Genomic DNA, 14,819 nt, shown 5'->3' on the forward strand with positions numbered 1-14,819 from the left:
CCCTCCTATAGCCACAAAGTTCTGCTCCACATTCTAATACTGCATTTTTAAAACTATCCCAATCCTCTTCAACATCGCCTCCCCCACTATTCATACTTGCACTAGTCCACCTTTCCGCCAATAGTTGCTTATATCTCGCCCTAACTTCCTCTTCCTTTAGTTTATACACTTTCATACATACATACATATGTACATAGCCGTGATAAAGTTCAGTTGATAAATTATTCACAGTAAAAGGAGAAGTAGGAATTTTTCACTGATGGGAAGCACTTCCCTGTTACTCTTAGGTTTTGAAGAACTGCCATTATCACTACTTTTGCACTTTGGTGCCATTATTAAGCAAAATTAAGAGTTATTTTCAGGCCATGGTAAACCACAGATAACTGAAACTGCAGAAACTGAACCCATAGATATGAGGTTCTACTGTATGTGCTTGGTATAGGAATGATAACCTAAATGTCCATGGCATCTTGAATTTTTTTAATTTAAAATTTAGTTTGTCCTATTTTTCCCTATTTTCAGGACTCTCCGGTTCTGGGAGTGGAGCACCAGCGGCTACTGGAACAGGACAGCCAACTACTGCACAGCTGACTCATGTTCTTCGTAACTGGAATTACTGTCTTCAGTTAGCACACTTTATGTATCAGGTGCACATCCTGTATTGTGTTATTGAATTTATTGATGAAATTCAAGTTAGCTTAGGAATGAATCATAGCATTCACTTACTGTTGAAAGTGGATAAAAAAGGAAGGAATATTACTTACTGTACCTAAGTAATTACTGTAATGAATTAGAAGTCAGGGACTCATGGATAATCATTTTGCTCTAAACTTTGGAATATCTGTATTTACAAACCACTGATGTTTCTTTTGCAAACATTTTCATATAGTATCAGGCAGTGAACTCCCTGAATTGTATCAGAATAATATGTGCTCTGATTCTATTTGCCTACCAGGATTATAATCGTGGTAATGACAACAGTATTGTTATCTATATCTGTTGGAGCAGGTTTTGGAGAATAAAACTTCAAAATCCTAAGATGCTGTTATTGATAACTAGTGTAAAAAGCAGACTGGGCTTAGGGACCTATGTATGTCTAACATGAAGGAAAATTTTGTGATAACACTACAACACTAATATCCAGAAAGGGGGATGGGACAGCATGAGGTCATGCCAGATATTATTAATATAAAAGTAAGAATTATTCAGTAATTGTTTGTTTGCCATTGTAGGAAGGCTTACTGGATCGTCAGGAACTTTTAGAATGGATTGTGGAAACGTTTGTACGATGGCGAGGAACTGAGCATGACGTTGTTCTTCGTGTTGTGCTGCCTTTACCCTTGCAGTACCTTGATGACATCACACAGTCAGAGTACCTTTCACGTAAACTTGCGTATTATTCAGCGTCTAAACTAGCCCAGTTGTGTCACGACTCTGGATACTCTTCACCCAGGCCACAGTCTCCTGTCAACCACAGCAATAATGGGTAACAGTGTACATATGGCTGTCTCTTTTTTCCTGAATGTAATATATTTAAAATGCTAAAAATTAGTTAATATTTTAGTATTAATAAAAATTTAGACCAAAATCATGTGCAAGCTTCTCTCCTGTATTTTGTGAAAACTTGACAGAATACTTTTACTCTAAAGAATTGGTGTAAGTGGTCAAGGTTCTGGGACCAGTCAGCCATCAGGCCCAACAATAAACCCTCTGGCAGCAACATTCCAGGAGCTACTCTCTTGCCACCAGCATCGTCCAGTTGTCCTGGCTGCATCCTGCTTCATCCAGGTATTTCTTGGAGAAATCAACATACAGTATTGTAAATAGCACTGGTAGAAAAGATGTTTAAAATTTAACAGTGGTCTACTTTTAGGTCACATCTGAATGTTTATTGTAGAAACAAAAAATGGTTCTGATGTTATTGTATTTGTTAGCTATTTTTGCAAGTCAGTTTTTAATATTAAAATGTAAATGATAATTTTTGAGGTCCTGTCTTTCCCTGTATTTTATTTTCTTGTTATTATTAGATGTCTATATATATAATTAGTCTTCTTTCAACAAACCGGCTGTATATATACGGCTGTATCCCACGTTGGTGGAAAACAGCTTAAATGTTAAAAAAAATATATATATTATCATTTTAAGTTTTGTGGAGGGGATGGGATGGAGATGAACTCTAACTCCTGATCCCTTTCTTAACTTTTAATTGTTCAGTTTATAATAGTGTGGAGACAAGTGCTGAAGATAATTGCATGAGGAGAGAGGGTGACTGGTGTGTGGGTAGAGTTAGCCAAGCCATGGTAGGGAGAAGAAAAAGAGGGTGTCACCTGCTAGTCCCTCCATCCTCCCACCATGAACCATCCCACCCATTCCTTACTTTACTTTTCTGCATTGGTTTAAAATCCTTTCTTTTTTCATGACTCTCTAGCACCTTCCACAGTTGTTAAATGATTTCATTTTGAATTTTTCCCTCATCTTAGGATAATCTGTTTGGTTTAACTTTTATTTATGTTGCAGAGCTTTAAATGCAATAGTTTGTTTCTAACAAAAGTCACTGTACTATATTATTATTATAATTTTTATTATTTTATGTACTACTGTCTTTCTTATTTCCAGCAAAAAATAATTGCCATATTAAATAATCTCTAGTGTTACATTTTTTTATTAACAGGCAATTACCCTTGACTGTCCAACTGCACTGGTGTGGAACAATGCTGGTGAGGGTAAAGCTTCCTCTTGGCTGACTGGGTCTCCCCTTGATGTGCTTCCCTGTGCCCCCTCTGATCTGCCTATGCCTCCTCGCTACAACAACCAACATGTCCGGTGAGACAGCGTGATACGCTTTACCATCAATATTTTCTGACTGCGTTACAATAAAGTATTATTTTTTCTGATTTGGTAACTCCCATTCATGTCAAATGAAATAAAATAATATGTAGTTGCATGTGGAGGAATGCACCGGAGATTTTGTATATAGGTTACAGGTAACATACAGGTAATACCCACAAGTACAGATGTAAAGACAATATTCGGAACAAACTTTTATGGGTAATATGCCTTGCTCAGGGTTGAGTTTTGTCTAATCATGGAGTGGATACCTTTTACACGTATATATACTCATGGAGAGTGAGGTAAGAGCAATAAAAAAAAGTATGTCAGGTGCTGATGATACGAATAGTACGACATTGCAGTGAGCCCGCTAGTCAGGTGCTGATGATAGGGGTAGTAGGACATTGCAGTGGGCCTGCTAGTCCAGTATTTTGTATTTCCCATATGGGATAATGAGTGTGCCAAGGGTTTTGCTAGACTGAAGGCCAAACTTATTAAGGAAGGGGAAAATCTACAAAAACCACTTCACTAGAGGCTGCTGCAATTTTGATATCTTATTAATTAAATCATGCTAGCTAAAGCACTTGCCTCCTTCTTGAAAGGTACACAGCAATTACCATCCTTCCACAAATAACCACCCAGAGCAGTGCATGTGCACTGTGTTTGCATTCATCAAGGGATACTATATAAATAAGCAACTATCAACCATGACTCAACCAATATGTGGTTACTTTAAAATCTTGTGCTGACTTACCAGAACTAAAGTGATAGATCAGGCATATTAAATACATAATTGCTTACAGGTAAGAGAATTTGAATCATATTGCAAAAGTTAGCTCAGCTTTTCATAACTGTAAATGTTAATGGGTTTTCATGAGTGATCAAGTCACAGACCAATACACATCACAGGATCTGTCATTACTTCTGCCAAATATATACAGGTGGTATTAAAGTGGCTAGCAGTGCCACCTAGCCTTCACAGGAAATCACCAGAGGAGAGAGCAGTCAGCTCCTGGTATCTTCACATTTCACACCACTCTGCAGGGAAATCCTGACAGGATAAACAGGCTTGCCTGGTTTCTTTCCTACTGGAACCCAGGATGTGATCATCCTCTAACACTGGTTTATACAAAGCTTAAAAATGAAGAGCTGTATACACTTTTCTTTTATGAATCATTAATGTAATGTAAATGCTCGGTTTGTCAGTATCATTGGTGAGATTTTGAAATTTCAGGGTTCAGCTGAAAATGATGGAAGAGCACATCAGACAACGGAGTCGAGCTGCAGAGAATCGCTGGTCATTGGATAAATATGCTGTTAATGTAACTGGTAAGATTAAGTCCTCTGCTTTTAATTTGTTTTATAAGTCACTCATGAACAATATTATATGAAACTTGAGAAACCATAGTTACAGGTTTGTCTAAATTGTGGCTTTGATGAATAAATTAATCGTATAGTAGAGTTGAATGTATACAAAAATGTTTTCACTCCACATACATATTATACTCTTGTATTATACAGTAAACCCTGTAACCCCTTTTTCTTTCTGGTGCATGTTAACTCGACTCAGTTTTACTATACATCATCCCACTTCTGTGGCACAGGAAGTTCTTAACAGAATGTTAAGCCAGGGGTAGTTTCCTTTTACTAAGCTACTATTTTCATCTTTGTTACACCAGATAGCATTTGAATGCACTCTTCCTGCCCTTCTTTGCATACTATTTGCTTTATTTATATTGAGGGACAAGTTTTCTGTATCAATATTCATCACTTATACAATTACTTATTTGTGTGTTTCGCTCTGCATATTTCTCAGTCTTTTTCACTGTTTCACTTTCTCTTAAAATTGCTAACGTTGGGTGTGTATGAAGTACTGTATGTTTGGCTGTCAGCTTGAGTCACAATGCAGGCTCTAGGTAGCCTCAACTGCAACTTTGAACTACTAGCACATTCAGAAGCTTGGCATACGTGTTATGAATAATGTATTTTATTTTCTTTCTCTCCACTGAGCCATCAGAACTCATATTGATCATGCAGGCAGGTCATGTGTATATACTGGAACAGTTGTGACCCAAGTTCTCTAATTGCATGCATGACCTCTGCAAAGTAATTCTGATGCCATTACAGGTTGACTTCCACTCTCAATTTTAAAAGGATTTTTACCTTTTAGTGTGTATTTCCCGAAGTTTAGTGTCAATGGTTGACTAAGAGTCTGGTTAAGTCTGTAACAAGCATATATACTATCATATCAATTTCAAAATTAAACTACCCTTACTTTCTTCAGAGTCTTGGAGCATAACCTTATTTTTTCCATGTGTTCTTCAGTTTTTGCAACTATTTTTAAATGCGGCAGTTTTCCGGACTGTAACTACTGCCTTATGTGAGGGTTTGCTGTATTAATTCTTTTTATAGTGACACTTGAATATAAATGATTCTGACTTTATTATGAGATATTAACCCAGTATTCTTATCTTGGTGCTGTAGCATCTGTGCCTCTATCAACAGGATCTACAATAAATAGGGTCTTGGGAGCTCTCGATGCACTAGATCGCCACTGCTTCGATCGTGTAGATTCAAATAACTCTCTTGACACTTTATACAATAAGATTTTTGGCTCTACAAAGGAAGCAAATAATGAGGTAAGTATTTTTATTTTCAAATTTGGTTATTCCTAAAAAAACTTTTTTTAGCACACTGTCCATCTCCTTATTCAGGTAGAGTTTACACGTGTTGAGAATTACAAAAAATGCTTAAAATTAAGCTTCCCAGTTGCTTTTATTTATTAAATCTTCATGAGAGTACTCTGCTGAAAGTACTATAAATATAAATCCCTTCAGTGGGTGCCTTGGTGCTGATGAAGGGATCTTAATCTGAAGAATTGGAGCCACTCTCCACTTTATTGGAACAAGTCTGATTATCCACTACTCATCCCATTCCACAGGTGCTATATGGCCCTTATGTGTTTAGAGCATCCCCTTAAATATAATAATAGTAATAAAATTAATAACTCGTAGTAGTGCTCCAAAAGTAGATCTACATTTTTTTTTTTTTACATATTTTCAAATCTAACAAAAAAAAAAAACGTAGATCAAAGTTTTTTTACACGTTTTCAAAGGTAAAAAAAAAAAGGATCTACTTTTTTTTACATACTATCAAATGTTGAAAAAACGTATATACATATACATTTGGACCGTTTACGGGTTAAACATTGCAATGAGGAGGCAGCTGGAGGCAGTGGAGATATATTGTCTAAGGGCAATATATGGTGTGAATATCATGCAGAGAATTCTTAGTTTAGAGATTATGAGGGGGTGCGAGGTTCTTAAAAGTATTATCCAGAGGACTGAGGAGGGGTTGTTGAGGTGGTTTGGACATTTAGAGAGGATGGATAAAAATAGGATGACTTGGAGGGCATATAACTCTGTAGTGGGAGGAAAGAGGGGTAGGGGTCATTCTAGGAAAGGTTGGTGGGAGGGGGTCATTCTAGGAAAGGTTGGTGGGAAGGGGGTCATTCTAGGAAAAGTTGGTGGGAGTGGGTAAAGGAGCTGCTGTATGCAAGGGGCTTGGACATCCAACAGACTTATGTGAGCATGTTAGATACAAGTGGAGATAAGTGGTTTCTGTGACTTGACATGCTGTTAGTGTGTGAGTGAGGAAACATTTAAGAAAGGATTCAGGGAAAATGGTTAACCTATAGGTAGAAAGTACAATTTCTGCACTCTGAAGGAGGGGTGGGGATATTGCAATTTTTATGGGCATCAGTGCTGTGATGTCTGCGTGTCTGTGGCAAGATGGTGATGGCATGAGTGATGATTAATTTTTCTTCTTTTCAGGTCACTCTACCTTGGTGGGAGATGGCCAGTGTGTTAAAAATTAATAATAATAATAATAATAATTGAAAATACATGGAGCAGGGTTTTTTTCAGAATTTTTCTACTTTAGTCAGATCACATGATGCAATGATTTTTTTTTTTTCATTATTTTCCCATTGATTGTTACTCACTGCATATTTTTTATGTCTTGTACAGTGCTTGCATTCTGAAGAATATTGGAGTTTTGAAGGGTCACTTGATTTGCAGTGTCTATGTGCTTATGGCAAAACAGTGATTTCATGAGTGTTGGTGAGCATATTTCATTCTTTAGGTCATCCTATATTGATGGAAGATGGATTATGTAAATTTTGTGTATTGAGTGCTAATCTTTATGTTGGACTGTATAGTTATTCAAGTTTATTCTGAAGGTCTTCCTCAGAAAATGTATAAGGCTTAACCATTTTTCATCTTTTAGGACTCTTTGTGGAGGGGATGTTGCAGTCTGAATTGTGTATGTCAGCACACTTCTGGCAAATGTTGCAGTCAAAGGTTATTCTGAATTGTGATGCCAACACTTCTGGCAAAATGGCAATTGAGTGAATAATGTTGATTATGTTTTCCCTCATAGGGTCACCCTGCTTTAGCAAATGGTCTTTGAGATAAAAAATAATGACTATTTCTGATGTAATAAATATCATATTGGTAAATATCCTGTAGCAATAATAATGGAATCAACTTTTATGCACATTTGTGCTGTATCTTAAAATTTATTTGAAGAGATTTTGATATATTTTGGTAGACACTTCCAAATTTGAAATTCCTTTATTTGCATAGTTTCTACTCAGATTGGTAAATGTGTGGAACATCAATGAGGTATTTTTTTATGTAATGTTGTCATGTAAGCATGCTTCTGACAAGATAGTGATTAAACAAATGAGGGTGAGGTGCATCTTCTTTTTTATGGGTTACCCTACCTTGGTGGGAGATGGCCAATGTGTTTAAAAAAATTACATAATGTACATAGAGAAAAGGTGCAGGAAAACTCTGCTTTAGCAGTCACCAGTATAATACAGTATGTAATATGAGAAAGAGCATTGACCTTTTTTGTTAGTGCTCAGAGTGAAGTACAGATCTGTATTGTTTGTAAAATAACAGAAAGTTAAATGATAATTTATAAGTGAGGTTAGACTTTACCTTGAAACTGGTCACAGATATATGTATATATATTACAAGTACAGCAGTGTAATGTACTGTATATGTACTGTATATTGTATAATCTTATTGATGATAGAGAAAGTCAAACTACAATATTTTGTGATAGTTATGGTAGAAAAAGTCAAACTGTGGTATTATATACTGCAGTGATGTTAGAGAAAATCAAGTTGTAGTATTGTGTGCTACAGTGAGGGAACAGTAAGTATTGTGCTCAGTAATATAATGTATTGTACTCAGTAATATAATGCATCATTTTCAGTAACACAACATCATAGTTGCAGTGCCATCATATTCATATTCTTAACCATAATTATCTTCAGTGCACTATTACCACGCTTCTTGTCGTATCTCTACTTTTTTGGTATCTCATTTAATATTATGTACTTTATTCAGAATTAATCCACAATTTGGTTAGGAGTTTTTAGATGACTTTTCATTTCATCCTGGCCCATTATCAAGTTGCAAGTGAGGAAAAAAATTGGAGAAAGCCAAAAGACATGTCATGTTGAAGAGGTGAGGAGAATGCCTTAACTTTTGCTGTGCCTCCCCATTTGACCTGTGAATTGGGTTACTTATAAATAGCTCCAGTCATGGCATTGTGACTTCCATTCTTTATGTTCATTATCATTAGAGATTCCTTAATAATATTTTAAAATCTGATTCCTGAAAACCTCATAAAATGGGTGTGATAAACAGTTTGCTAACTAAACAATAATTGTGATCTTATTTTTCTTACTATGTATAGAACCCAAACAGCAACAGCAGCAGTGGTAGCAATACTTATACAATAAATAACGTCAGTGGCAATAATACTAGCAACAATAATGATGAGGCTATTGTGCGGACGCTGTGTGAGTGGGCAGTGTCGGTGCAGCGCTGTGGGGAGCACCGAGCTCTGGTTGTTGCTCGCTTGTTGGAGAAGAGGCAAAATAATGTCACATCAGCTGAAAATGATCTTCCAGATGAGAAAGATTCTGTCACCTCGAATCAAATGGTAACACCAGGCGGGTGCATCTTTCAAAACCTCCTGCTGAAGTTTTTAGATACCCAGGCTCCTGTGTATGGTAAATTCCCTGTGTTTGTTTGTTTGTTGTTAGTGTGCAAGCAGCTATGTAATGTGTTCTGAATATTTTGTGCTTGTTCCCATAATTACAGTGCCTGTTAGAGGTAATGATGGTAGCTTGAGCTTCAGCTTTTGAGTCCACTTCTTGATTGACATTGATTAGTTGAAATCACAATAATTTTTCATGTATTCATATATGAATCCCTGTGTAGAGTCTGGGTCAGCTTTTGTGTTATTTACATTGTTCCCTGCTATTACGTTGTAGAAATGCTTTTTGGTATCTGACTCATTTGGCTGTTCAGTTTTCATTCATGTCCTCCTGTTCTACATCATTCCCTCTAAAGTGCTCAGTTTCTGCCTCTGAGCATGTTGTATATTTTGATATCACCATGTGTTGTGCATTCCTTGAGGGCACAAGCTTTAGCTTACTTGGGTTTTTCTTGCAGTTGAAGCCTCACAGTTTCAGCACCAGTCAGGAGGCTTACCTCCTGATTGGTGCTTTTTGTCTTCACTTTCTTTGGTTCAATTTCAGCTGCACACTGGTGAGGCTGACTCGAGGCTTGGTCATGTATGGTAATGAGTGAAAGTTGTCTTTGTTTAAATTTCTTCAGGCTATTCATGTGTTTACTAACCTAGCATGTGCTGTGGTTGTTATCTGTTTATGTGCATTGTAGGGCACAGTATAGAATGTGAATGTATTTTTTGTGGACATTTGTTTTTGTATTTTTTAATATTTTGTATATGAAAATGTTAAAAATATACTTGTCAATTTTGGTAAAGTTTTTTTTAGGAAGAATTGTTCTTTGTTTTCATTAATATATTATAAAAATGACAAGCTCTATTTTTTTGCTTATATGTCAAAATACTTAAAATGCTTATGTGATATATACCATACTGTAGTTGCCATCATAATTTTGCATGTGATCATTAATTACCTTAAAGTCTGAATGCAATAGTTTAGTTAGGTTTAAGGCAGAAAATATGAATTAAATTATATATACAAGTTTTCATTTTTATAGATTATCATCATTGCATTTTGAGACCTCTTTGTATTTTCTGTCAACAGATGAGAATGCTTTATCAGTAAGATCACAGGAATTTGGGAACTTGGTTCTCTTGTTTTCGGAACTGATTCGTCAAGATGTGTTTAGCCATGATACATACATGTGTACTCTCATCTCTCGTGGTGACCTTGCTACAGGCACTCCAGATCTGAAGGCTGATTCTTCCTTTGGAGAAAAGAAAGAAGTAAAGGCTGTTTTTTATTTTAATATATTGCCTTGATACTGTCCAATACATTTGGTACAATTACTATATATATAATGCAATAGTAAAAACAGTAGGTGATGTAAAAATATAAATTTTTCTATGAAATGTGTTTGCAATTTTTTAAAATCTGCATTTCACTGCAAAAATAGAATAACTAAAAATGTAACAGAAGAAAGTATCATAGTTAGTGACTTTTGCAATAAGTAATTAAAAACAATTCAGATCTTAAATATATTGTCTTAGGATGGGACAGACAATATTGATGAAGATCTCGGAAAGATGGTTCAAAAAATTGCCGTAGACACTAGTCTGGAAGAGTCTGGCACGGGAGGAAGAGGAGAGCTTCGAGGAGAAGGTAAACAAAGACCTCCCAGACACTTGGTATACGCACAACATTTCCCTCTGCCACAAGATGATGCTTACATGCATGAGATAAATCAGGTGAGATCATGGCAGACAGTGCCAGATTCTTCTTTCTTTTAATGCACCGGCCGTATCCCACCAAGGCGGGGTGGCCCAATGGAAAGAACGAAAGTTTCTCCTTTTACATTTAGTAATATATACAGGCTAAGCTATGGCAGGAAAAGAGGGAGTATAAATGTATTAATTCAAGGATTATGTGGAGTAAAATAAAGGTTGGATGTGAAAAGTGGGTTATATTAAGTGTATATGCACTAGGAGAAGAGAGAAGTGTAGAGGAGAGAGAGAGAGATTTTGGGAAATGTTGAGTGAATGCATGGGGAGTTTTGAATCAAGTGTGAGAGTACTTGTGGTTGGGGATTTCAATGCTAAAGTGGGTAAAAATTTTGTGGAGGGAATAGTAGGTAAATTTGGGGTGCTAGGGGTAAATGAAAATGGGGGAGCCTTTAATTGAGATATGTGTAGAAAGAGGTTTGGTAATAAGTAATACACATTTTATGAAAAAGAGGATAAATAAATATACAAGGTATGATATAGCACGTAATAAAAGTAGTTTGTTAGATTATGTATTGGTGGATAAATGGTTGATGGGTAGGCTCCAGGATGTACATGTTTATAGAGGGGCAACTGATATATCGGATCATTATTTAGTTTTAGCTACAGTTAGAGTAAGAGGTAGATGGGACAAGAGGAAAATGGCAACAATAAGTAAGAGAGAGGTGAAAGTGTATAAACTAAGGGAGGAGGAAGTTCGGGTGAGATATAAGCAACTATTGGCAGAAAGGTGGACTAGTGCAAGTATGAGTAGTCGGGGGGGGGGGGGGGGGGGGTTGAAGAGGATTGGAATAGTTTTAAAAGTGCAGTATTAGAATGTGGGGCAGAAGTTTGTGGTTATAGAAGGGTGGGTGCAGGAGGAAAGAGGAGTGATTGGTAGAATGATGAAGTAAAGAGTGTGATAAAAGAGAAAAAGGTAGTTTATGAGAGGTTTTTACAAAGCAAAAGTGTTATAAGAAGAGCAGAGTATATGGAGAGTAAAAGAAAGGTGAAGAGAGTGCAAAAGGAGAGCAGATGATAGAGTGGGAGAGGCACTGTCAAGAAATTTTAATGAAAATAAGAAAAAAATTTGGAGTGAGTTAAACAAGTTAAGAAAGCCTAGGGAACGAATGGATTTGTCAGTTAAAAACAGAGTGGGGGAGTTAGTTGATGGGGTGCTGGAGGTATTGGGTAGATGGCAAGAATATTTTGAGGAACTTTTAAATGTCGACGAAGAAAGGGAGGCGGTAATTTCGTGCATTGGCCAGGGAGGTTTACCATCTTTTAGGAATGAAAAAGAGCAGGATGTGAGTGTGGGGGAGGTGCGTGAGGCATTTCATAGAATGAAAGGGGGTAAAGCAGCTGGAACTGATGGGATCATGACAGAAATGTTAACCCTTTCAGGGTTTCGGCCGTACTAGTATGGCTTACGAGCCAGGGTTTTTGACGTACTAGTACGCCAAAATTCTAGCGCCCTCAAATCTAGTGAGAGAAAGCTGGTAGGCCTACATATGAAAGAATGGGTCTATGTGGTCAGTGTGCGCAGTATAAAAAAAATCCTGCAGCACACAGTGCGTAATCAGTAAAAAAAAAAAACTTTGTATTTTTGGATTAAAACAGCGACTTTGCACTATATTTTCGTATGGTATTTATTGTTGTATTCTAGTTTTCCTGGTCTCATTTTATAGAATGGAAGACATATTACAGAAATTGAGGTGAATTTGACTGGTTTTTACAAAGAAAAGTACCTTGAAATTGAGCTCAAAGTAGCAGAAATGTTCGATTTTTACCAAAGTTCAAAAGCAAACAAATCATGCTATGTGTCCAATACACGTCAACTGGTGAGTCTAATATTCTTTCACAAGTGCGCTGATATTATTTATACCATTTCTACATCAATGCAGTAGTCTGCATAACCGTAAATCTTCTATTTTTTTGTGAGAATAAAAATTCAAAGTGGAAAGCAAAAGAATGTAAGAGGGGCATGGAGACATGACTAATGAACAGAGGAAATGTTATTTTACAGCCAAGAATGTATGTCTTGTTTATTCTGGACCCTATTCGGAAATTGGCATATTTTGAAATTTGTGTGAAATTGGCAAAATTGCTAAATTCTGACCACTGTATTGGATAGTTGAAATCGGTAAATGGGTGGTTTCTTGTACTCATTCGATAGAAAAAATGGAGTTCTAGCGAAATAGTTATGATATTTGAAAGAATTAGAGGTAAGACAGAATGTAGGATTGCAAATGAGCAAGGAGGTCTTAGAGTGGGTAGGGGATGTAGATCAAGTGTTTACATTGAAGCATATATGTGAACAGTATTTAGATAAAAGTAGGGGAGTTTTCATTGCATTAATGAATTTAGAAAAGGTATATGATAGAGTGGATAGGGGAGCAATGTGGCAGATGTTGCAAGTATATGGAATAGGTAGTAAGTTACTAAATGCTGTAAAGAGATGTGTAGAAGAGGTTAGGGTGTGTAGAAGAGAGGGAGACTAATTCCCGGTAAAAGTAAGTCTTAGACAGGGATGTGTAATGTCACCATGGTTGTTTAATATATTTATAGATAGGGTTGTAAAAGAAGTAAATGCTAGGGTGTTTGGGAGAGGGGTGGGATTAAATTATGGGGAATCAAATACAAAATGGGAATTGACACAGTTACTTTTTGCTGATGATACTGTGTTTATGGGAGATTCTAAAGAAAAATTGCAAAAGTTAGTGGATGAGTTTGGGAGAGTGTGTAAAGGTAGAAAGTTGAAAATGAACATAGATAAGAGTATGGTGATGAGGTTATCAAATGATTTAGATAAAGAAAAATTGGATATCACATTGGAGAGGAGGAGTATGGAAGAAGTGAATGTTTTCAGGTACAGTGGACCCCCGCATAACGATGGCATCGCATAGCGATTTTTCCGCATAACGATTACTTTTATCGCAAAATTTTTGCCGCGCATACCGATTAAAAACCCGCATACCGATTTTCGTCCGAGACGCGTCCAATGTGCCCTCAGCCAGCCTCACATGTGCCGCTCCGTCCCATTGTTTACCAGCCAGCCTCCGCGGTAACATCCAAGCATACACTCGGAATATTTCGTATTATTACAGTATTTTCGGTGCTGTTTCTGGAAAATAAGTGACCATGGGCCCCAAGAAAGCTTCTAGTGCCAACCCTGTGGTAAAAAGGGTGAGAATTAGTATGGAAATTAAGAAAGATTTTGAAGGGTTTGGGGCTAACCCTGAGAAGCCTATGCCAGTTGTGGAATCCATTGTGCCTACTTCAAAGATTAAGGAAATGTGTGCACAGTGGGTTGAACTGCAAACCTTTATAGATGAAAATCACCCTGACACAGCTGTTGCAAGCCGTGCTGTTGACTATTTCAATGACAATGTTGTGGCCCATTTTAGACAAATCGTAAAGGAACGGGAGGTACAGAGCTCTATGGACAGATTTGTTGTGCGACAGAGGTCCAGTGACTCTGAAGCTGGTCCTAGTGGCATTAAAAGAAGAAGGGAAGTAACCCCGGAAAAGGACTTGCTACCTCAAGTCGTAATGGAAGGGGATTCCCCTTCTAAACAGTAAGAAGATAATGCTCTCCCCTCCTCCCATCCCATCAATCATCACCAGATCTTCAATAAAAGTAAGTGTCATTTAATTGTGCATGCCTTTTTCAGTTTGTGTGTATTAAAATTAACATTTCATGTGGTAAAAAAAAAATTTTTTCATACTTTTGGGCGTCTTGCACGGATTAATTTTATTTCCATTATTTCTTATGGGGAAAATTCATTCGCATAACGATTATTTCGCATAACGATTAACCCTCTTGCACGGATTAAAATCGTTAACCGGGGGTCCACTGTATTTGGGAGTTGACGTGTCAGCGGATGGATTTATGAAGGATGAGATTAACCATGGAATTGATGAAGGAAAAAAGGTGAGTGGTGTGTTGAGGTATACGTGGAGACAAAAACCATTATCTATGGAGGCAAAGAAGGGAATGTATAAAAGTATAGTGGTACCAACACTCTTATATGGGTTTGAAGCTTGGGTTGTAAGTGCTGCAGCAAGGAGATGGTTGGAGGCAGTAGAGATGTCCTGTCTAAGGGCAATGTGTGGTGTAAATATTATGCAGAAAATTCGGAGTGTGGAAATTAGGAGAAGGTGTGGAGTTAATAAAA

The 14,819-nt window shown here is 37.0% G+C and overlaps 1 protein-coding gene across 1 annotated transcript in view; it reads left to right on the forward strand.

The window, feature by feature from the left end:
- The window catches only part of LOC128687157 (mediator complex subunit kohtalo), a 144,484-nt gene that overhangs the window by 21,720 nt on the left and 107,945 nt on the right, over positions 1-14,819 (forward strand). The window contains exons 6-14 of the mRNA XM_070092567.1: positions 523-647; positions 1,233-1,486; positions 1,650-1,788; positions 2,672-2,823; positions 4,064-4,158; positions 5,335-5,468; positions 8,602-8,920; positions 9,986-10,167; positions 10,432-10,629. Of these exons, the coding sequence (XP_069948668.1) occupies positions 523-647; positions 1,233-1,486; positions 1,650-1,788; positions 2,672-2,823; positions 4,064-4,158; positions 5,335-5,468; positions 8,602-8,920; positions 9,986-10,167; positions 10,432-10,629 (1,598 nt within the window). The remainder of the gene's footprint in view (positions 1-522; positions 648-1,232; positions 1,487-1,649; positions 1,789-2,671; positions 2,824-4,063; positions 4,159-5,334; positions 5,469-8,601; positions 8,921-9,985; positions 10,168-10,431; positions 10,630-14,819) is intronic.

The sequence above is a fragment of the Cherax quadricarinatus genome, chromosome 40, assembly GCF_038502225.1.
Source record: "Cherax quadricarinatus isolate ZL_2023a chromosome 40, ASM3850222v1, whole genome shotgun sequence".
Classification (NCBI taxonomy): domain Eukaryota; kingdom Metazoa; phylum Arthropoda; class Malacostraca; order Decapoda; family Parastacidae; genus Cherax; species Cherax quadricarinatus.